The 24,992-nt window shown below is 35.9% G+C and overlaps 2 protein-coding genes across 2 annotated transcripts in view; both read right to left on the bottom strand.

The window, feature by feature from the left end:
- Nucleotides 1-546: 546 nt before the first annotated feature.
- CENPK (centromere protein K) overlaps nucleotides 547-24,992 on the bottom strand; it is a 133,003-nt gene continuing 108,557 nt past the window's right edge. Inside the window, exon 16 of the mRNA XM_081825699.1 lies at nucleotides 547-3,629. Within this exon, the coding sequence (XP_081681825.1) occupies nucleotides 3,626-3,629 (4 nt within the window). The 3' untranslated portion in view covers nucleotides 547-3,625. The remainder of the gene's footprint in view (nucleotides 3,630-24,992) is intronic.
- Nucleotides 15,287-17,940, bottom strand: LOC102729936 (T-complex protein 1 subunit alpha). Its single transcript, XM_006733632.3, is given in 3 exon segments — nucleotides 15,287-15,783; nucleotides 15,786-15,859; nucleotides 15,862-17,940. Coding segments are annotated over 3 exon segments (1,281 nt in total). The 5' UTR covers nucleotides 16,670-17,940; the 3' UTR covers nucleotides 15,287-15,384.

The raw sequence follows: 24,992 nt of genomic DNA, 5'->3' as shown, positions 1-24,992 counted from the left end.
CTTTTTTGAATTCCTAATATATGTACTATGCTATTCAGGAGTGTGGTGGAAGTCAGCTCATAGTGGTTCATGAGAGCCAATAATATACATCTCTTCCCAACTCCACGCTCAGTGACTTCATGTTGGTAGCTTGAAAGAAGCCATTGCAGGAGTATTTACCCCATGGAAATCTAAAAATGCTATGAATCAGAGCTTTTTTTTTTTATCAGAGAGTTGTTTTACCAGTACACAACTGACCACACTATACAAGTTCTGCACCTTGGTGTTTTGTTTTGTTTTATAGCTATATATCCTGCCAATTATTCCACATCAGCATATATAGATCTAATAATGATCACTTTATAGTACCATTTAATATGTATTGGAAATATGACTCAATGCTTCTGAAATTTTGTTAATTTGATGGGCAAAAAATTTTTTTATTTATTTTTGCATTCCCTTTACTGCTAGTGAGATGGAACATTTTTCATAAATTTCTAAATGGTCAAATAAAAAAAGAAGCAAATAAGCTAGCCCTATTAGGTTTATAAAGGCAAATATTATTGTATTAAAGACTAAATTTGTAAGCTTCCAAGCAGTCAAAGCAAAATGGTTATAAAGGATTCTATCATTTTTGTTGCTGATAAAAGAAATTATATGAATCCTTTGAAAGATATAATTTTTTTCTAACAGAAATTCCTCATCATGAAAATTTTTTTCAAAAAATTATTGTAGTAAACTTCATTCGGGTAACAGATGATACCTTTGATAATAATTTTATAGATGCAGAATAAAGGCTCACTAAATGAAGGCTGTTCTGGGAGAAGCTAAGGCTATTTTCAAATCAAATGACATTTATTGAATGTCTACAATGAATCAGACTAACATGATTCAGATATGGTAATATATCACACTCCTAAAAACACACTTCCATATACCAAGAAGAGTAGATAACTAGCAGCTCTCAGGCTTTATCCTTTACAAATCACTTATGTCAGCTAGACTTTCTATCTTTTGGTACATAGACCATTTAAGGTTAGAGTCTTTGGAAAGATCCAGGAGCACAGATACTCCACGTTTCTAACTGAAGGGAAAATCCATACTCTTGGATTTTCTAATACTATATAGAGCCATAACAATACTTTCACCTAGATTGTAAGCCAGGAGTTCTGCAGGCAGAGTTAAGATTTTTCTCAAGAAGCAGCTTTGGCTCCACTGATTAAGACTTCTAAAAAATGCTTATGGAAACTGTTAGTTGTTACCTGTCTTGGCCATATAAAAAAAGTCTTAATATTGCTCCTATGGGATATCTGATTTGAGCCACATACTCTCCTGAACAAGCTGAACTCTGTACTCATTTGAAACTGGACATTTATATTTTGGGTCATGACTATCACATTGAATTTTAATTTCTGTGTATTGATTTGAGCCTCAGATTGCATCCTTGCATAAATACTTTGAAGACATCCCATTATACTTATAATAACATCAAGTTTCCTTCCTATAACTCACAATTAGAACTCACTATACAATTTGCAGGATCCAGTACAAAATTAAAAAACTGGGTTCTTTGTTCAAGCACTGCACCCTTCTAAGAGAAGGGCCTTAATCCTTGATTCATCTCTAACCTCATTTCATACCTTTATAATTCCTCCCCACACTGATGTCATCTCACTTCAGATCTACCAGTGTCCCTCCTGCCTCAGGGCATGCCTATTGCTAGGTCTGAATAATTCTTCCCCTTTGCCCTTCACAAATGACTTCTCATCGTTCAAGGGTCTGCGTCAATGTCATTCCTTAGAGAAGCCTCTCTGTACCACTTAAGTATGGCCCCGATTGTTCTCTTTCATTGTATCTTGTTCTCTCCTGTACAGAATGCATGACAATTAGTTAATTTATATTTGTTTACTTGTTTATCGCCGGTCTTTTCTTTCCTTCTTAGAATTCAAGCTCAAGGAGTATAGATTGCATGGATATATTATTTATGAATGCAGACCCAGTGTCTATAAGTACTGGGAATAGTAGTGACTTCAAGCTGAAGTCAGAAAGACCTAAGCTTGAATCTCAGCTCTGCCATCTTCTGCTTGGATAACTTCGGGTAAGTCTCCCCATGCCTCAGTTTTCTCAATAGTGAGGATAATAACAGTATACTACAGTATACTAAAAAATGCCATTAAGTTTAAATGAGTCAGTATGTATAAAGTCCCTAGCAGAGAACTGGTTTATAGTATTATTAAGTCAAAAATTAACTCTTATTATCATTTTATTATTACATTTACTGTTGTTTACCTTTTTACTATATCTTGTATTATTATTTATATGTTAAGAGTCATCCTTTCTTTATGAATATCAAAAGTTTCTCAAAACTAATTCTGATTCATAATAAAAGCACCAGGACACAAGGATGCTTGTTCTTGCTACTTGCTATCTCATAATATTGTATCAGATTACTGAGCGTTTTACAATGAATGGGGCAAATACAGCCAATTTTGTAATACCTGAGAAAAAGTGGTTGTAGAAACTTTAAAATTACCAAAAGAAATAATGTAGTATGTGAAATATCTCAGCGTATAAGATGCTCAAATGTCAGGTTAAATATGGTCATTACGATTTACCATTACTCGTTTGGGCTGAACATGGAGGAAAGACAAAGAATTATAGGGTAGTGATGAACTCTATGGCCAGAGGAAAGAGAAGTTGTTTATGGCAACCAGATTTTAGTTCATTTTATTAGAACTTCTCCAGCCTAATATTTGAACATTTTAAAGATACAAGCTCTGTAATTTACTAATTAAGCTATAATCCTACCAGTGTCATGAGTGCTCTGAAAAGAATCATACCAATGGTTTCTCAGCTACATCTTTAGATGTTTTTCTTCTGATTGAATTTCAACGCATATATTATTACATTGTGCCTGAAATAGAAAATATCCTACTTTCTTTTCTTTTTCAAAAGGTTTCTTGTTAAAGTTGGTAATGAGTACATCTACTCTATTTTTGTATTTGAAAATTTTAAATCAAGGGTTTAAAACGTCCGACAGGTTAACAGAATGATCACTGCAAACTTCAGATTTATGGTTAGGTCAAGCCAACCTGACGCTGGAATGATGGAACAGGGCACTGGACTGCATGAATAAGTTTCCTACTCTCCAAGCAGAGAATCATCAGCAGTTTTATAGTGGTGACATTTATGGTCTCAGAAGGTGGTGAAGGAGGAGAACATCAACAACTGATTTGATGTACACCTCATATAGATTATACTCATGGACTACCCTGGAAGTTTCCACAGTGAGATTTGTTGGTTAGTCTTCTAGTCAATAACCAACCGAACAAACAAAAACAAAAACAAACAAAAAACAAGTGTAGATTACCATATGATACCATATACAGAATACTATTCAGTGAATTGGAACAACAGTGAACTTAAATAACATAGCATTCTCCTGTCTCAGGTAAGGTATGAGAACAAAGAAAAAAATATACGACAGAATTTGTACAAGTGTAAGACTGTTACATGAAACACAACCCTTACCGTTTCTTTGACTAGCATCCGTCTGTAACCTGCTGCAACTGAAAGTTCACCTCAATCCACTTTCTTACTGTGTGATTGGTGGCAATTTATTTAATTTCTCTGAACCTCAACCTCCTTATCTGTAAGATGGTAAAAATAATATCAATCTACTAACACTGTTATAAGGATTAAATCTCATAATGTAGTGTCTCTCATCTTAGGAGTCCACAAACTCCCTCCTGGTCAAAGGTTTACTGATAACTTTTTTTAGTTTCAGATTGTCACTTTTATGACAATCTTTTTTTAAAATGAGGAACATAAGTATGGTAAAAAAAAAATACACATATAAAGCGAATAAACATCTTTAAACAAACTAGTACTGTATAGTGTCAGTGCCTACTTTGGCATTCGTGTTCTGGATCATATTGTCCCCAAATAGTACCACTTTAATTGTCATAGCCTAATGAGAAACCAACAGAAGAATACTTACATAAAATATGTTTTTGTGCCAAGTCAAGGCCAAATGAGATCATAAAGCTGTATAAAATAAAGGTTTCTAGCAGTTTGAATAGAGAAAAATGATAAAAGTCAGCACCGAGTAGTACAGACATGCTGAACTCAGAGAAACCTGTCATATTCACTTTGAAAAAGCAATTTAGTTTCAACAATGCTTTTTGCCTTCCTAGTAACGGTGATGTAATTTTCTTTGGTTTTGTATTTTTCTTGTTTTTAAATTTATAATTTATTTTGGCTTCATGACTCCATTGGGTCTATAAGCATAAGGAACTTATACTTTGTTTTATATCTGTAAATATTTAAATAATGATAAAAATAATTTAACATTGGAGGGTCTGAGATAATATTTTTTCTTTATTTTTTTTTTAAGATTTTATTTATTTGTTTGAGAGAGAGAGAGAGAGAGCATGAGTGGGGGGGGCAGAAGAGGGAGAAGCAGACTCCCCTCACTGAGCAGGGAGCCCCACACGGGGCTTGATCCCAGGATCCTGAGATCATGACCTAAGCCGAAGGCAGACGCATAACCAACTGAGCCACCGAGGTGCCCTAATATTTTTTTCTTTAAAAGGAGTCTGCACATTTCTCTTTTTGAAACTGAGATATTGTATACATAGAGTTTAGCCTAAGAAAACTCTTAGTAAAATTTAGTACCTATCACTTTCCCTGTACACATTTATTATTACATAGGTATCTGGCATTTGTCTAGGTTTGTTTGTTTTTTCCAGTCCATAGTAATAGTCTAGGGGTGAGGAAGGGGAGGTCTGATGGGAATGATTGTTTTCAGTTTTCATGCTTTATACAGCAGAAGTTAATCAATGGGGATAGACTGGCAGATTCGGCAATCATTTCTGTGGAGTCATCCGAGTGAAAAGAGAGTCACCTTTAATGCCCATTTTTGGAATTTTATCACTAGAAATATATTCCTTTGGTAGTGAAGAAATAGGATTTAAGGTGTTCAAGAGAAGTATCAAAGCTTGGAATCCTAAAGTTTCTTAGAAGCAGAAGTAATTAGGGTCTAATAGATTACATAGGAATTCTAGCCCTCTCAAACAATTCTGAAAGTAGAAGTAGGAAGTCATTGAAAATAGTTTTATTCATTTACTTATAACCTGTCCCTTCCATAAAGACTTTGATACAAGTATATTAATATAAACAAAACCACAGAAAGATGAGAAGTTTCATCTTAGAGCAGGTCTATTCCAGGGAGAGAAAACACATGGTGTTGTGACTTGCTTAGTCAAGCATTTTTATTCGTATTTCTTTATTTTTTCTGTTTTCGTAATTCTTTTTTTTTTTTTGGAATTTTAAAATTTGAGAATAGGTGACACACAATGAATGTTACATTAGTTTCAGGTATACAACATAGTGATTCACCATCTCTATACGTTATGTTATGCTCACCACAAGTGTAGCTACCATCTATCACCATAAAACGCTATTACAATATCATTGACTATATTCCCTATGCTGTGCCTTTTATTCCCATATTCAAACATTTTTAAACTGTTTGAATTGGTCAAAATTCCTCCTGACTAAGTAGTTCATAAGAGGAGCTATCACTGGGTCAAAGACAAGAGGAGAAAATAAATAAGGAAGGCATTGATAAAGCAGGCTGCCAGAGACTTCAGTAAGTTGGTGGAAACTAGGGTAGATTTAGAGGATTAATGAATCTAATTACAGAGCTGCAGGACAGAAGCAAAGAGAGCTTTCAAAGCAAGATATAAACAAAGGAATGAAATGGTTAATGTACTACCAGAGGTCAGGCAACTGTTTTCATGAGTAACAGTAAAAATTCAGGATCACACAAGTCATTGAAAATGTGTATGCTGTTTCTTCTCTAATTCTAAATATTCTGAAACTAAGGATAATAGTTTGGGTCCTTTTTATTTAGGTACCTGAATATCCCTAAAAAATAGAAACAATAAGTTAGGACATTGTCAGTAAACTCATTGCTACTTTTGTTCTGTCTTTACTACAACAACTTTTCCTCATAGCTGTGGTTATACCAGTTGCCAAAATCGCAGAGAAAAGGAATCCTAGACATGAGAGATAATTACATCATGTTGTTTACTTTGATGCCTTCATCATAAATCTCCTTCATGTCTTTATAAGGACTCATCAATTACTTTACGGACTCATCAATTACTAGTTTTTCAAAATAGTCAATCTCCTACTAGTTTATTAAATACTGAAATTATGTCTGGGGAAGTTTTGGTTTTGCTGTTTTTTAAAATTCTAACATCAAGTGTTAGAATTAAAGGTGTCTTCAGTTCCCTTTAAATAAAAAAATTCTTATTTGAAATTTTCAAACTTACACAAAGTTAATACAAAAACAGCACAAAGAACTCTTTTATACCTTTTACCTAAATTCATCTACTGTTAACATTTTACCCTATTTGCACCTGTACTCTCTACACACAGATTTTTTTTTTTTTCCCTGCATCTCTGGACACTAACTTACATACATCATGGCCCTTTACAAATAAAATTTCAGTGTGTAGTCCCTAAGAAATCCATTCAGGGATAGGCTCTTGCATAACCAAAGAGTATCAACTGCATACATTTAGATGGAGATAATATTTTTATCTAATCTACTCTCTCCATGTTCTAATTTTGTCAATTGAACTAATAATGTCCTTTACAAGATACATATTTTTCTCCTCTAGTACAGGGAAGAGCCTAGGGTCAGGTATAATTACTTGTCATGCCTCTTCAGTATTTTTTAATGTGAATATTTCCACAGCCTTTCGTCATCTTTTATGACATCGACATTTTTAAAGGACACAGTCATCCCTCCTTTCTCTCAATAAAACATTCCTCATTTTGCACTTATCTGACGTGGTTAGGATGAAGTCAGGTATTCTTGACCAGAATATCACATCTGGAGACATACTAGGTCTATCTGTCCTTTCATTCTGTAAAACTTTTATTACCTAGTCAAGTTGTTAGGTACCTGATTTCTTTTTTTTTTTTAAGATTTTATTTATTTATTTAATTAACAGAGAGAGAGAGGGAACACAAGCAGGGGGAGTGGGAGAGGGAGAAGTAGGCTTCCCGCCGAGCAGGGAGCCCGATGCGGGGCTCAATCCCAGGACCCCGGGATCATGACCTGAGCCAAAGGCAGTCACTTAACCAACTGAGCCACCCAGGCACCCCATGTTACCTGATTTCTCCGCTGCATAATTACTGGGATTTTTTCCTCTCTTACCACTTGATAAGTAGCCTGACACTTGAAGTCAATCAAATATCCTTCTCCTCATCAAAATTTCCCCCTAGATTTAGTATCAAGACATAATCTTTGCCTGATTTAATCTTCATCATGATGATGTTCCAACTTCCCCTATATTTACCGATCAGCCCTTAGCTTTCCACTATAAGCAAGAGCTTCTTTCCTTATTACTTACAGACTCATCAATTACTAGTTCTTCAGTAATTTATAATTTATTACTGTACTTAATTATTTTGGTGCTCAGTTGGTCCCTGGTTGCCAGTATGAACTCATTCAATCAGATTCTTCGGTTCTCATTACATGATATCATCAATTTTTTGAGCACTGGCTCTAACCTACTCTTGAAATCAGCCATTTCACTGAGAAGCCTCTAGGTTCTCCTTTTCTTTGCTAAGTTAGAGTACTTTTAATTCTTAGAATTTAAAGATCCTTCTTAGCAGGTTCTAACACACCAGAGAAGCCAACGTTATAAAACTGCTTGATGGGGCACCTGGGTGGCTCATTTGGTTAAGTGTCTGCCTTTGGCTCAGGTCATGATCCCAGGGTCCTGGGATCGAGCCCCGCATCGGACTCCCTGCTCAGTGAGGAGCCTCCTTCCCCCTCTCCCTCTGCCAGCCACTCCCCCTGCTTGTGCTCTCTCCCTCTGTCAAATAAATAAATAAAACTGCTTGGAGATTGAAAATTTAAAAAAACTTTCCAATTGCTTAAAAGTTTAAATATCTTAATTATCAGGTAATTTTGAGCTACCCAAGACATGATCATCATGAAAATTTAAAATATTACATATTTCTTTATACCTTACCTAGAATCTCAAAATGTGAGTAATGTACTCTAAATATTCCCTGCCAATTTTTTTCAACATTTCAAATTGGCAATGTTTTTCTTTTCTTTTTCCTGTTAAAAATGGAAAAATTTTCCTGATTTTCAAAATGTCCTGCTGTATCTATCATTTTATAGTCATTCATTTAAAGCCAACCTTGACTACATCAAAAACTAATGATGTAATGTATGGTGATTAACATAACATAATAATAAAATAAATAAATAAATAAAGCCAACCTTGAAAATTAATTCAAACATTAAAGCCAAAAACTATTTAACAAATTATTTCTTCTCCAGAGGACAACTAGGTAGTGAGATTAAAAAAAATGTCTTCTTTATTACTCTCTTGGCTTAAAATATTACATTTATTAAACATATGGATAGTTGATACTTTGCAAGTTTGCTTAAAGAAGTTTATAGGAAAAATGTAATTTCAAACTCTGTTTGAATATCCCTGATGAATATAGATGTGAAAACTCTCAACAAAATGTTAGCAAACAACAACAAAAACCCCCAGCACATTAAAAAGATCATACAACAGATCAAGTAGGATTCATCTCTGGGATGCAAGGATGATTCAACATACACAAATTACTAAATGTGATAGATCATATTAATAGAATGAAAGATAAAAATCATATGACCATCGCAGTAGATGAAGAAAAAGCCATTGACAAAATTCAACATCTTTTTATTGTAAAAACTCTCAACAAACTAGGTATAAAAGAAACAAACCTAACATAATAAAGAACCACATGACAGATATGATAAGCCCATGATTATATTATATTCAACAGCGAAAAGTTGAAGCTTTTCCTCTAAGATCAGGAACGAGATAAGGGTGCCCTCTATACTCTCACCATTCCTATTCAACTTAGCACTGTAAGCTCTAGCCAGACCGACTCAAAATGGAATAAAGATGTAAATAAAAGGGCGCCTGGGTGGCTCAGTCGTTAAGCGTCTGCCTTCGGCTCAGGTCATGATCCCAGGGTCCTGGGATCGAGCCCCACATCGGGCTCCCTGCTCGGCGGGAAGCCTGCTTCTCCCTCTCCCACTCTCCCTGCTTGTGTTCCTGCTCTCACTATCTCTGTCTCTGTCAAATAAATAAATAAAATCTTTAAAAAAAAAAAAAAGATGTAAATAAAACCTGAAACCATGGGCTTCTGAAAGAAAACATAAGGGAGAATTTCCTTGACATTGGTCTTAACAATTATTTTTTTTACATGACACCAAAAACATGAGCAACAGAAACCTTTATAAATAAACAGTGGGACTACATCAAACTAAAAGTTTTCCACATAGCAAAAGAACCATCAACAAAATGAAAAAGCAGCACACAGAATGGGAAAAAATATTTGCAAACCATATATCTGATAAGAGGTAGTATCTTAAATATATAAGGAAGGGAAAAATGAAGGGGGGGAATCGGAGGGGGAGACGAACTATGAGAGACTCTGAGAAACAAACTGAGGGTTCTAGAGGGGAGGGCAGTGGGGGGATGGGTTAGCCTGGTGATGGATATTAAAGAGGGCATGTACTGAATGGAGCACTGGGTGTTATATGCAAACAATGAATCATGGAACACTACATCAAAAACTAATGATGTAATGTATGGTGATTAACATAACATAGTAAAATAAAAAAATAAAATAAAATATATAAGGAAATCATACAACCCAACAGCAAAAAACAATCCAATTTTTTAAATGGGCAGAAGAATTAAATAGACAATTTTCCAAAGAGGACATCCAAGTGGTCAGCAGGCATACAAAAATATGCTCAATGTCACTAATCATCAGAGAAATGCAAAACAAACCCACATATCACCTCACACCTGTTAGAATGACTATTATCAAAAAGACAAGAGATAACTAATGCTGGTAAGGATGTAGAGAAAAGGGAATTCTTGTGCACTGCTGGTGGGAACTCAAATTGGTAGTGCCACTGTGGAAAACAGTCTGGAGGTTCCACAAAAAAGCAAAAACAGATCTACCATATGATCCAGTAATCCTACTTCTAGGTATGTATCTGAAGGAAATGAAATCACTATATCAAAGAGTTATCTGCACCTATGTGTATTAAAGCATTACTTATAATAGCCAAGACATGGATACAACCTCAGTGTCCAATGACTAATGAATGGATAAAGAAAATATCATATATATGTGTGTATATATAGATATAGATATCCCTGCACAATGGAATATTATTTAAGAAGATAATCTTGCCATTTTCAACAGCATGGATGAAATTTGAGGACATTATGTAAGTGAAATAAGTCACACAGAGAAAGACAAATATTATATTATTTCACTTACATGTGAAGCCTAAAAAAAGACCCAAAGTTTCTAGAAACAGAGAGTAGATTGGTGGTTGCCAGGGGAGAAGAGGTGGAGTTGGAAAATTCAAGGAGGGAAGTGAGAGTTGTCAAAGAGTACAAATTTCCAGTTATAAGATGAATGAGTTCTGGGATCTAATGTAGAGCACGAGTGACTATAGTTAACAACATTGACTGTAAACTTGAAAGTTGCTAAGAAAATAGATCTTAAAAGTTTTCTCCACCAAAAAAAAAAAAGGTAACTAAGTGAGGTGATGGATGTGTTAACTAACCTTACGGTGATAATCATTTTATAATATATACATATATCAAAATATCACACTGTACAACCTAAACTTACACAATTACATCTCAATCTGGGGGTAAAAAAGAAACAAAACAGAAAAGGAATGAGCTCCATTTAATATGGGTAAATTTCCTAATTAATTAACCCCTAAATTATTAGGTGGGGTTTTAAAACCAACTATGTACCACTAACTAATGTTCTTTAATACTGAATAACTCACTACCTATAGGTACTAGTCACTGGTTATAAAGGAATGTTGACATATCAGGATGCCCATCTCCATCCCAGAAGCCAACTCTGTCAGCTCCCTGAACATACGGATTATTTTCTCAAAAAATAATGGCCATCAAAGGCTCTGTCTAATCACTGAACAAATATTTACCAAGCACCTATGGTAGTGATCAATCAGCAACAAATTCTACCCAAAAAGAGAAGACAATGTGTTAGGAAGATGACATGCATATAACTATATAGAGAGTAAATGCAATAAATTTGATAAGAAAAGTGTACAAAAAAGTGCCATAAGAAATAAGAATGAACATGCTCACTATGTGTCAGAGTAGAAATTGTTTCCCAAACAAGAGTTTCTGGAGTTTAACACAAGTCAGTGGCAATGCATTCTTTTAATATGTGCTTTCCAAACCAATAGTTAGTAACACATCTTTTGGTAAGTATCACTCCAAGGAAAATAGTTTTTTTTTCCTTATGTGTGTTGAATAATCTTTCCAAAATGAGGCTGATTTTATATTTAAAAGGGCATAAAAAGGGTAGTCCTATTAATTTTAGTTAGCTTTATTTCTTCCTTGTTCATATGTAGCAGCGAAATTGGGTAGTTACAAAAAAAAAGGAAAGTAAGTCATTCCATATTGTGGCATTAGAGAAGTAAGGTTAAGAAGGACGGAGAGCTATATATGAAATGACAGGATTAATCATCATTCATGTCACAGACTGTTTTCTTTCCAAACATGGTCCTAATAACATCTCCCATCCACCTGTAACTGTGACATACCTCTCATCAAGAGGGGGGATCTAGGTTTTTCCCTCTTGAATCTTAGCAGGCTTATGACCTGAGAGGTGAGGTCATAAAAGGCATTATACCTTCTGCTTCTTTCTCTCAAGATGCTGGCTTTTGGAACTTCCATGTGAGCAGGCTGGCTGCCCTAAGGCCAGCATGCTGTAACAAAGCCCAAACTAAACCACATGCAGAAACCACATAAAGAGAGAAAGATGCCCAGTCAGCCCCCAGCTGCTTCAGCCCCCTTTATCAGCTCTGGCCACAGTCTAGCTGCAACCACATTAGAGACCAAGCCAGCACTACTCAGCTGAGCTCTTCCCAAATTCCTGACCCAGGGAATCTGTGAATGATAATAAAGACGACTGTTGTTTTAAGCCATTAAGTTTTGGGGTGATTTGTTATGCAGCAACAGATAACTGAAACATGTCAGCATTTCAGATAGTGCATATCAAATAATTTCATGGACTGGGTTGAAAAGGAAAGTCAGGTAAGGAACTAAAAGGTGTGAAAGTCATGCTGAGTGTTTACTGTAATCTCACTCAAGTTTCCACAGGGCTCTCTATTTTCTTCAAGTTTCATTCAATAACATCGATCTAACATGAACTCCAAAGCAAAAAAATCATAAAGCATATGTGGTAAAGCTAACTTTGGTCTGCTGAAATGAGTTAGCAGCAGTATTAATAGAGCTATGATTCCAATAATTGGGTCTATCTACGAAGTTCCAGAGTCCTAGGTTCTGATTTACCTCTCTAATAAGATTATATCCAATGAGATTCTATCTACTAAGTATATCACTTAATAATTTACAAAGTGCTTTCATGTACACGATATCATTTAATCTTATAAATAATAATATGACATAGCAGAGCCTCACAGAAAATTAAAACTCAGAAAACTTACACAAATTGCACAGGATTGAAAAACTGGTGGGGGGAAAGGCATTTAATCCAGGCAAGCAGAAGACTAGGCTTACTACCCTGACCTGGGAGCCAAGACTTAAGTATGTGCATGAAATACACATGATACATTAGACTCTAATTGTCACTGACCATGTGGTAAACACTATTAAGTGTGCCACGCTTCAAGGAACGAAGACTCAGGTGTATATTAAATACTGTGCTCTTAAAGTGTTACACTCTTTTGCTTTTAAAATACCCTCCTCTAAAAAACTTGCATTTTTATTATTCTCTGGATAATCACTAAAGGCTATTCCCAGGACTAGTCTCAGGAGCCCTGTATTTTTTAAATGTTAAACAAAGTAGGTGCTATTTCAAAGTCCAAAGGTTTGATTTAATGAATGCCAAGCATCTCAAATCCACAGGAAATTTTTTTAATACAACATTGCTGGATATCCTCTGAAGAGGAAAGTTAACATATGAACCAAATGGAATTCTCATTGAGCTTCCAATACTGCTTATCAGGATAGAAGAGATTTGTTATTGTTATTGTTATTGTTGGTGTGCAGTGTACCCAAACACTGAGTATTTATAGGAAAACAAGCTTTTTAAATTCTTTGCCCTGTTTTTTGCCACTAACCACCGCTCCCCAATCATTGGAATAGTTCCATCTCCTTTTAACAACTTCCCATTAAACCTCATGAACCATATCCTGTACTTAATGGGCTGTTAATATTTTAAAGCTTCTGTAGTTCTACTGTAAATCCCTGGTCCCTTTTGCAACATTGAAAAGATATACCAAAAATTCTTCCAAACTGATGGTACAAAAAAACCCACATAACTTACATTTTAGTAGTTAAACAATAACTTGTACTATTACAATAGATACAGTCATAACAGTATACCAGGCACAATAATTATAACAATTGTATAGCTGAAAACAACTAAGTATGGTTGGGAACATAGAGGTATTTTACTGGCTTCGAGCCACATACTTGTCACATTAGCCCACCATACGTCACAATGCATTTGCTTAATCACTAGAATGGCACTTCAGTGCTTAAAAAATAAATACAATTAAGGTACTATGCCAAGAGAGTTTAAGCTGATTTTTACCCTTTAGAAAATGAATAGAGACAAAAAATAGTAAGGTAAACTAGTTATCTCAAGAAAGCAAACTAGAACTTTTAAAACATTTTGTCCTTCCTCCTCTTTTTTTGAAAAATGTTTAAACGGTCCAGATGATGTCATCTCTAGTTTCTATTACCCTGTTTCTACGCATATAAACAACATTTTTAATAATTCTTGCCAAGAACTGGAATAAGATAACAGTCTTTATCTAAGTAAAACATCTAAGTTCAGAAAAAGAATCATTATGATAAAACTTACAGTACTTAAAATGTCTTGGTTGATTATGAGATAAAAAAGAAAGCTATAGTGTCTGATTGGAACAGACATTTCCTATCTATGGCCACCCCAGTTGCTGCCCTGGTCCCTGGTCCCTCCTCACCTACCTCATCTGTGCTACCAACCTCCCCCCTCTGCCCTTTCTAACTCTCCAATAACCTCTTAAATAATTAGAGATTTCACAGCAAGACATTGTGCAATTGATTTATATTGTTATTATATTTATTTATATTTATAAATTGTAAAATTATAAAATAAGCATCAGCCTACCTTTGATCCAATATGGTGTGAGTTTGTTTGTAATGCGCCACGATCATTCTTGACATTGAACTTCAGTTTTCTTTTCTTTTTGTTTTTAATTGTTTAACCCTGACAGCTTTCTTCTACTTATTTTTATTCTCTCTTAGGTCCATTCAAAATTCATATTATTTTCTTCTTGAATATTAAATACACATTCACAGATGAATTATATCTTTATATTAAATATATATGCATAGGTTATGCTATCCATGCTGCCACACTTTTCAAGAGGGTTCAGTATTCTCTTAAATACTTGATGGGCATACTAACCAGTAATTACACAATTCATCTCTGGGAAATCACTGGGATGATTTCTTTTTCAGAAGTTCCTTATAAGAGTTCAAAAGACTACTTTGGTTCTGTAAGGTCATACTTTTTAATTTCATAATGTCTAAATTCTTCCATTAGATTTGACTCCCTTGAATTAACATCTGAATAAAATTCCATTTTTTTCCCTAGTCCCTTAGCAATAAAATGAAAAACTGGGCAAAGCAATTTCTTCTTCTTTTTTTTTTAAGATTTATTTATTTATTTATTTATTTTATAGTGTGGGGAAGGGGCAGAGGGAGAGAATCCTCAAGCAGACTGCCCGCTGAGTGTGGAACCCCACAAAGAGCTCCATCCCACAACCCATGATATCATGACCTGAGCCAAAACCAAGAGTCAGACACTCAATGGACTGAGCCACCCAGGTGCCACATAATTTCCAAGAGCCCTTCTAATACTAAATTCCTATAAAGAGATGCCTTAAATAATGAACTTAGTACTTCCAAAAAAAGAAAGACTGAGGCAGATGAATGTCTTAAACCTTCAAAGTCCTAGCTTCATCGTGGATCAAGTTCCTACAAGCTTTGCCATTTGGATTAATTGCAAGATGAAGAGGGACTGCTAGAAACATTGTACTCAAGACTATGGATAACCTAGAACAACTCAGCTAATATAATCCCATAATTTATAAGAACTCTTTTTGCTCCTTATGTGATCTTCCTTTTTTTTTTTTTTGACAGCTTGTTATTTTTTAATGTGTAATATTCGAGTAACAAGAGAACTGCATCCAACATTGTTATAAATAAAAGAGAAAGCAGATCAGTCATCAAGGGCTCCCGAGCAAACTGCATCTTCATAACCTCCATGCTTGTCCTCTTTGCTCTAGGGGTGTAATTTGATGAGATCATCAATTCAAAGAATGGTAATTGCAGCTTCTGTTGCAAACTTCAAACTCTTCACTTTCACAATGGTTGGTTCAAACACCTCTGTTTGTTTGTTGTCTCGAGGTTTACCATTGACCAAATCAAGACCAATCCATTTTAGATTTTTGCGTTCTGGGTTAACTTGAGTCTCATTATGGATACCTCTTAACTTTGCAACCAGATCTGTGGAGTCTTGGGCAGCATTAATTGCCAGTGTGTTAGGAATAACAAGAAGAGATCTTGCAAACTGCGCAAGAGCAAGCTGTTCCCGAGACCCCATGCTGCTTTCCATATACCTTTCTCAGGGTATAAGGAAAGGGCTACTTCTACAGCGCCCCCACCTGGAACCTCGGATTTTGACTCCAAAACTTCACACAAAGAGCATCATGTAAAGAGCTCTCCATCTCGTCACACATGAAACCATTTGCCCCACGTAAGATAATTGATGCAGATGTACGAGCCTTAGTGTTTTTGATCAAGATCAGCTCATCATCACAAATTCTCTCCTGTACTACCTCTTCTTCTTGTCCCAACATTGAAGCTTCAAAAGTTTCTTCTCCTTCCAACTTGGCCAGGATTGACAGAACAGTTGCTCCAGAAGCTTTAGTGATGTGTTTAAGGTCCCTTTTTAAAACTCTTCTAACTGCCATAGCGCCCGTCTCCACAAAATACTTCAGACACACGTCGTCTATTCCACCAGTGGTTAGAGTAACGATGGTACCAGTAGCCAGGATCTTCTGGATCTGCTCCTTGGTGATATCGGATTCTTTCTGACTAATCTGGTCCAGTTTCTCAGGGTCTGTAATAACCACCTGTACACCAAGCTTCATTTTTGTTTTCTGCAGGCTGAAGTCAAGGCAAACAATTTTTTCATTAACTATTCTCTTGGGCATGCCCTGGGATCCCACCACACAGTTGAGTGTACAGCCTATGATGAGCATATTCTCCATCTGACTTCTCCCATGGGCTTTCAGAATATTAATGGAATTGATTGGATAGGGAGGCTGGCCTCTTACATCTGTGTATCTAACTGCAAGTACAGCATCTACTACCATATTGGCAAAGAAATCACCATTTATTCCAATGATCTTGGAAGACATCGATGTCTTAGCAGCATTGATCAGGCAATCTCTTCCAAGTTCATCTGTGTTAATAATTAGATTTTCACTGATGTAACGCATTGCCTCCTTGCAAGCAAGTCGATAGCCACTAATAACTGATGTGGGATGAGTTTTCTGTTTGACTAGTTCATCTGCATTTTTAAGAAGTTCTACTGCAATAATAACCACTGAAGTGGTTCCGTCTCACACTTGTCTTGCAGATCCGCTAGCTCACAAAGAACTTTAGCTGCACGATGTTCTACCTCCAATAACTTCAGGATGGTTGCACTGTCATTAGTAATGGTTACATCACCAATATCATCCACCAATATTTTATCCAAGCCAACTGGACCAAGAGAGCTTTTTACAATATTGGCCACGGAAGCTGCAGCCATAACGTTCTGGGAGGATCGCCTCCCCAGGGCTGCGGTCTCCAAACACGGACAAAGGCCCCTCCGTCTTCGCGGCGGGGTACACGTGAGCTTCATTCTCACCACAGGCAACCAGCATCTGGCTCCTTAAGCGGGGCGGCGGCCACAACAGCGGCGGCGGCTACGGTGGGGTAACCGGCTGAAGCGACGCCGCGGGGACTGCTGGGAACACCGCTCCCCGCGCCCGGCCGCAGGGCAGGGCGGGAAAGAAAGAAGGGGTAGGGGGCTTATGTGATCTTCCTAAAAATGATCTCCACTCAATAAAAAATATCAAATTAGTTTTGAAGATGTTTCATACACATCAAATTTTTAATTTCTCTCCACCCTAAGCCCTAGCCTTGACCAATTTGTTAGATAATTTCTTCTAATATGTTTAAACCAAAAGAATAGAATAAATCTTTTTTTCATAAGTTAATTTTAATCTTTTTCATCTACCCTCATAGGAACTTTATTTTCTCCCTTTGGGAGGAATATTTAACAGCAATTTTCTTAAAATCTTCTCTTTTCATGAAAATCAAAAGAATAGAAATACATGCTATTCTGATTTCTTAAAAGTGCCGTATCTGTACATTAGAGCAGAGTTAAAATAATCAGGCACCATAAACATATATTCCATCCTCTGTGAAAATAGAAAAATTTGCTCAGCGTCCCAAACTAAAATACCATTTGGGTTCTTCAAAATAATTAACTAAATTAACCCTTATTCTATTCTTTTCTAAGACAACCTCAATTCATCTTTCCTCCTCTCTCAGAACAGGTATTTTTCATATAAGAATCCATTGCCCAGATCCTTATATCTTATACTTTTCCACAGTCATTACAATATCTAACACAATGATTTGCACAGAGAAGATATCACCTTTCCAGGTCACTCTCCTTCATTCTTTCCTCCACTTTTCTTTCTTCCTTTCCCATCCCTTCCTCCCTCCCTCTCTTTTTCTGTCTCCAGCATCACTTGTCATAACTCTCAGTGACTTCAAAACCAAGTTAAATCACTCTAATACCCTGGCCTCTCATTTATACAGAATCCTTATTTTCAGTTGTCTTGCCCTTCCTCTGCCTCAGCCATAATCATAACCAAGATCTTGTTATTACTAATTTCAAGCATTCCACTCTCTGACCATCTTTCATCTTCCAGTTTCTTACTACTTTTCACTGTTCCTCATCATCTTCATGTAATTACTCCCCTCTTTACCAGGCTTAATTAAATACCATGATCAAGCATTATCAACCCTTCCGTGCATATACCCTTTACGTCCTTTTCCCTTTTCTTCCTCCAGTGCACTCACTTGCAAACATCCCAGTTTTAGGGAAATCCAAATCTCCACCTATCCTACACCTATACCCAACCAGGTGAATGTGACTGGAGAAAAAAACCTTAGCATGATCACTGATTTCACTTTAAATACAAGAAGTAACCTCAGGTTAAGCCCTTAGCAATTCCTAACAATGCTACTACATTTCACTAGTCTTACTTTTCTCAATGATTAATTCATAGTTCTCTCTTCTCAAATCTTCAATATCTCCTTGTCCTTATTTACTTTCAGTTGATTGTTCCCTATTTCACTGAGGAAATAAAAGCAACCCGAAGAAAACTTCCAGATGCACCCAGATGAACTATATTCTGATGCATATCTTCTCCCTTCCCTCCTGTTACAGTGCGTAAATTCTCCAAGATCCTTCCTATCCAAGGACACTGCCTCGTATTGAGTTTTGGATCTCATCTCTTGAAGCCTTCTCAAGGGCTTCATAACTGCAGATTTCCGCACTCTCTCCCATACTATCAATTTTTACCTTTGATTATTCTCACTATCGTACAATGTATACATATGTACATACATGTAATATTTCTCCATTTTAGAAAGCAAAACAAGTTAAAAAACAAAACCTCCATGGTCTCCATGACCCCTCGGGCTAATGCCTGACTTCTCTCATCTGATTATAGCAAAACTCACTGAAAAAAGCCTTTGTATATTCACTGTCTCCACTTCTTTTCCTTTCTTTCTTTTTTTCAAAAACTCATTTCAACCAGGCTTTCATTACACCCTTCCTTGAAACCACTCTTTTCAAGATTACCAATTGCCTCATTTTAATCTATAAGAAGCATCTGATACAGGTGACGATGCTCTCCTCCTTGAAATACTTCACTTGTCTTCCTGAACATCATACTCTCTTGGTTCTCCTATCTTAGTGGTTGCTTTTTCTCAGTCTCCTTTCTTGATTTTTCCTCTGTTTCTTGACCTCTAAACATTAAAGTAATCCACACTCAATCTTTGGACCACTTCTTTTCTCTATATGCACTTACTTCCTGGGCAGAGCTAATCCAGATCAATGGTTTTCAAGACCATCTATAAACTGATGTTTTTTGACTACAGTGCTATCCTCCATACTGAAAGCCAGACTCATGTACCCAGTTGCCTACTTGACATTTCCTCTTGGCTATCTAATAAGCAAGTTAAAATTTACAAGACTAAGAACCCTTGATCTTACCAAACCTAATCCTCTAGCATGCTTGCCCTTCTCCTGTAAAAAGCAACTCCATTCAACCAGTTAGTCAGCCTAAAACTTTGTGGAGTTTTCATTTACTACTCTCCTTCTCTTATACACCCATTCAGTACATTGTTAAAAATCTGTTGACTCTGCATTCTAAGTATATATTTATAATGTGATTCCATTGCTCTAAGCTGCCATCATGTCCGACTGGAAATGCTGAATAATTTTTAACTGGTAACTCTGCTTTCACTCTTGCTTTTCTACCATGTTATATATGTAGAAGCCAAAATAATCTTGTAATGTCTTTCTTTCTCAGAATAAAATATTGTCTTTACTATGGTCTCTAAGGCTATCCATGATCTGGTCCTTGAAACTCTCTGATCTTATGTTCTATCTCTCTTCCAACCACTTACTCAGCAACTGGTGTACTGGCCCCTTGGTTTTTCCTTGCATATGTTTAGCCTGCTCCTGCCTCAAGGCCGTTATTTATCCTGTTTCCTTTGACTAGCATGTCCTTCTCCCAGTATCTACCTGGCTAACTCCATCACTTCAATTTAGTCCCTAAAATTAAAATGTCACCTTATGGGGTGCCTGGATGGCTCAGTTCGTTAAGCATCTGCCTTTGGCTCAGGTTGTGATCCTGGGGTCCTGGGATCGAGCCCCACATCGTCTCCCTGCTCAGTGCAGAACCTGCTTCTCCCTCTCCCTCTACCCTTCCCCCTGCTTGTGCTCTCTCACTCACTTTCTCTCTCTCAAATAAATAAACTCTTTAAAAAAAATAATAAAATGTCACTTTATGAGAAGCCTCCTGACCACCTTATGTAAAATAGCAATTAACACACATGTATATAAATACATACTATAACTCTCCAGACTCTAATATCTTCATGCATTTATCACTAGATAACTTATTCCATATTCAATTATCTTGCTTTTCATTGTGTCCCCTACTAAAATGTAACCTCTTCAAAAGACAATAGGAATTTTATTTGTTTACTGAGGTACTTTAGCACTTAGAATGCACAGTACGTAAGTGCTCAATAAAAATAAACTCAGAATTATTACACATTCTCCCAATTTAAAACCATTGTTTAAGAATCTTCACCCAAGGGGCGCCTGGGTGGCTCAGTGGTTAAGCGCCCAAGTCTTGATTTCAGCTCAGGTCATGATGTCAGGGTCGTGAAATAGAGCCCTGTGAGGGGCCCCGCTAAGGGAGCAGTCTGCTTGAGATTCTCTCTCTCCCTCTGCCCCTCCCCCCACTCTCACTCCCGTGCACTCTCTCTCTCAAATAAATAAAATCTTAAAAAAATAATAATAATCTTCACCCAAGTTGTCAATTATATCCAAGGTGATATACCAAATCCTAAAAAAAATTTAATAACCCTTTACATTATAGTATTGATATCATTCATTCATTAATGAATTAAGAAAATATGTTTGACTTATTTTTTTACCAGAAGCTGTGTAAGTTACTTAAATGCTATAGCCTCTATGATAATCACATACTCCAGAAAAAGAAAACAGTATATGTGATTTCAGAAAGTTAGTTACAACTCCATTAGACTGAATTTATCATATGTTTTCCTAAAAAGATACTTATGCTTGGAAGAAAAGAAGAAAGACAATACTGGAAGCAAGGAAAGAGTGAGAAAGGGCACCAAAAAGAGAAGGTGGGGGTCCCAATGATGAACTTGTTCATTTCACAGTGCTCAAGTCCCAGACATTGTAGATAACTATGCAAATTGCCTTTGTAGCATGAAAAATAACATGTTTTCTTTTCTTTTTTTTTTTTAAGATTTTATTTATTTATTTGACAGAGAGAGAGGGAGCACGAGCAGTGGGGAAGGACAGCAGGAGCAGGAGAAGGAGAAGCAGACTCCCTGCTGAGCAGAGACCCTGATGCGGGGCTCAATCCCAGGACTCTGAGATCATGACCTGAGCCGAAGGCAGATGCTTAACCAACTGAGCCACCCAGGCACCCTGAGAACATGTATTCTTATATAAATTAGTATTACATACAAATTCAATCACATTACATTTAGTTTATATTGAGCTACTCATAATTCCTTAAATTGAATAAATTATGGCTACAAGTTATAGTGAATAATAGTTGTTAGCTTTATTTTTCTCATGTTTCATACTGAATGTTTGCGTCCTCTCCCCCACCCCTTGCAAAAAATTCACATGCTGAAGCACTAACCCATATTGTGATGATAGGTGGGGAAGTAATCAGGTTTAGATAATGTCATGAGGATGGTTTCCATGATGGAATAAGTGTCCTTAAAGAAAAAGAAGAGGCCAGAGTACACATTTGCTCTGCCCTGTAGAGAAAAAGGCAACCATCTGTAAACCAGAACAAGAGCTCTCTTCAAGGAACAGAATTGTCCAGCGCCTTAATACTGAAGTTCCTTGCCTCCTGTGATAAATAAATTCCTGTTGTTTAAGCCTACCAGTCTATGGTATTTTGTCATTGCAGACTAAGACAACTTATACAGAAAAGAATGTTTAAAATCCAAATTTTCATAAATAACCCTAATCTCATAGAATTCCATTCCCTTTCATCAGCATTTTCTTCCTGTTCCAGCAGCCTCCCACCTTCCACATAGTCTATCTTGTTGCCAATGTGGAAGGCCACATAGTCTATGTGGTTATCTGAAATTGGAGTATGAGTAACTAAATGAGCTTGGCAGGTTGCCACAAGGTAGGCAAAACCATAAGGTAAATGTGGTGCATCTTTTTGCTGGTTGAATTTTATTTAAAAAATAGGGATATATTGGGGAAGAGGAACAAGAAAAACAAATTAAATGGTAACAGAAATCATTTATATTAAAATAAATGTGGATATATTAGGGAGTAACAGTTATAAAGGAGTCCCAAGAGAAATTATTTGTGGTAGATTGTCACAAGCTAAACTTCCCCTGCAGATTAACCTATAAATCATTTTACCGTGCCTTTAAGAGTGGGCAACTTGGGAATTAGAGATGCCCTACTATGTATTCCAATCATAAATCTCCTACCAAATCAATTAATCCCACTAGGGTGCTAAATATTAATAATAGCTATCATTTATTGAGTGTTAATTTGTACCAGGCACTGTTCTAAGATATTTACAAGAATTATGTAATCTTGGGGCACCTGGGTGGCTCTGTCAGTTAAGCATCTGCCTACCACTCAGGTCATGCTCTCGGGGTCCTGGGATGGAGCCCCACATCAGGCTCCCTGCTCATCAGGGAGTCTGCTTCTCCCTCTCCCTCTGCCCCTACCGCCCCCCACACTCATACTCTCTCTCTCTCAAATAAATATATAAAATCTTTTTAAAAAATTATGTAATCTTGACATTCTATGAGGTAGGTCATAATTATAATCCCCATTTTATAGGTGAGGAAAATAAAGCATAAAGAAGTAAAGTAATTTACCCAAGGACACATGATTAAAATAGTGATAAAAGGAAGATCTCTAATGTAATAAATAATTTAAAGCATGATATATTCTGTAAGAATGTATATTTTAAAAGGTGAAAACAGGAATATCAAATGCTAAAAACCTTTAAGAGCCAAGAAATTGTAATTGTAGAATGGCAAACAGGAATGTTGAGATTTAACTATTAATAAAGTTAGTCCTTGGAAGAGTGAATTAGGATTACAAAATTAGTCATTGGAAGAGTGGATTAGGTTTGTAAAATCACATATGTAGAAGTACTTTTTGTGCAAGCACACACACACAAACACACACACACACACACACGCACACATACTACCTGACCACATTCGCATGATTTTATATCATAAAACAATGGCCTAAAAATATTTTTAAGACAATAATCTTATTACTCCTACCTTGACAGTAAGTTATAAGCTATTTACAAGTTACACATTCATAGACATACATCACTAATAATATATCCCCACAGAAATAAATTTGGAGAAGAGGGTATTTTGTATACATCTGCTTTAGATAAGATTATAGGTGATTCATGCTGGAGATACAATATATGATAGTTTAGTTATTGGGGTATTATAAGTCAAAAACAAAAAGAAAAGATTGCCAATGGAAAATATATATTTGATACCAAATAACAAAATAAATTAAATGAAACTAAATATGATTAAAAAGCAACAACTGAAGTCATTGAAGACCATATTAATTCAAAATAACATTGGTAAAATGTTTTTCTGAAAATACAACTGTTGGCAGCTGAAAATATTTAATATTAATTTACAAGTCCCAAATCATGTGTATCTCCATATTCTCTACTGCACTGCTTAATTTTATGAGCATCTAGTTTTAGCAAACCTTTATAAATTGCTTAGTAGTTTGCTAACAAACAACATCAAATATCAAAGTTCAAGGAACTGCCTTTACTTTTCTGTAACAACAAAGAAAGAACTTGACTTTTTGCTCAATTTGTAGCCTCTCAAAATGACCTTATAAGACCTAGCAACAGGCCTCCATATCTTCTTAAAGAATCACTGGCTACAACTATAGGCAGGCTCAGTGTGACATCCTCTCATACAACATTGCTTTTTCTAAAGGAACTCCATGGTAAGCCTATATTTTTCTAAGTCTCTTTCCACTTTCAAGAAAGTGAATAAATGAAAACTTGGCATGATACCTGTGCAAGACTGCATACCTTACCATAAACTGTCGGTCACAGTTTTCCCAGGCAATTTTCTTCAGTAGAGCAATGTATTACTCGGGTTTTCCAGAAACATTTCCAATAACAAGGAGTGCAGGGATTTTCTTTAAGTAAAACTTTTTTTCACTATTATCTATAAACATCCGTTTGTAAAAAAAGATTACTATTTAAAATAAAACTTAAAATATAAGCAATTTTATTAATCATTCTTAATTGGCCAGGTAAATTTTATAATGCAGTATCCTCTGAGAACATTTTCATGTAATGTCTTCCATTTATAATCCCACAAAAAATTACATTTGTAACTTGATGCCATAAAGTAAGTCATTTTACAATAAAATATATCCTTTCCTTAAATATTTCAATAATAAAATTAATAAAGGACCAATGAAAATACACATTCTACAAGTTCAGTGGTCATTGAAGACAGCTGTTCTACTGGTATTTTAGGTTAATCATATTCCTTCTCTAAACAATTGTAATTTCATTTTGCCTCCATTATACCAGGACTCTGTTATCATAATTCAATCAACAGACAAATACTAAATGCTATACTATGGAAAACAAATTAAACTATGAACTTGCCCTTCAGGAGGGAAGGCTAATACATTTACATGTATAGCTATAATACTAGATGGAAAGTGACAAAGGTGTTGTGAGAAGGATATAGATAAAGCCAAAGCAGAAATAAGAACACTGCTGGTACCAAGTTTACCGATCAATGAGAACGGCAGAACTCCAGCGCTAGGGGACTACTGCACATAGAATTCACGGCTTTTTTACCATGATTCTTTAGTCTTTTAAAGTTAATTTTTTTTTAACTGTCTTTTTGTCTTTTTATTTC

Source organism: Leptonychotes weddellii, chromosome 7 (genome assembly GCF_054177405.1).
Source record: "Leptonychotes weddellii isolate Sample4059 chromosome 7, ASM5417740v2, whole genome shotgun sequence".
NCBI lineage: Eukaryota > Metazoa > Chordata > Mammalia > Carnivora > Phocidae > Leptonychotes > Leptonychotes weddellii.
This window is presented reverse-complemented; position numbering and strand designations above follow the sequence as displayed.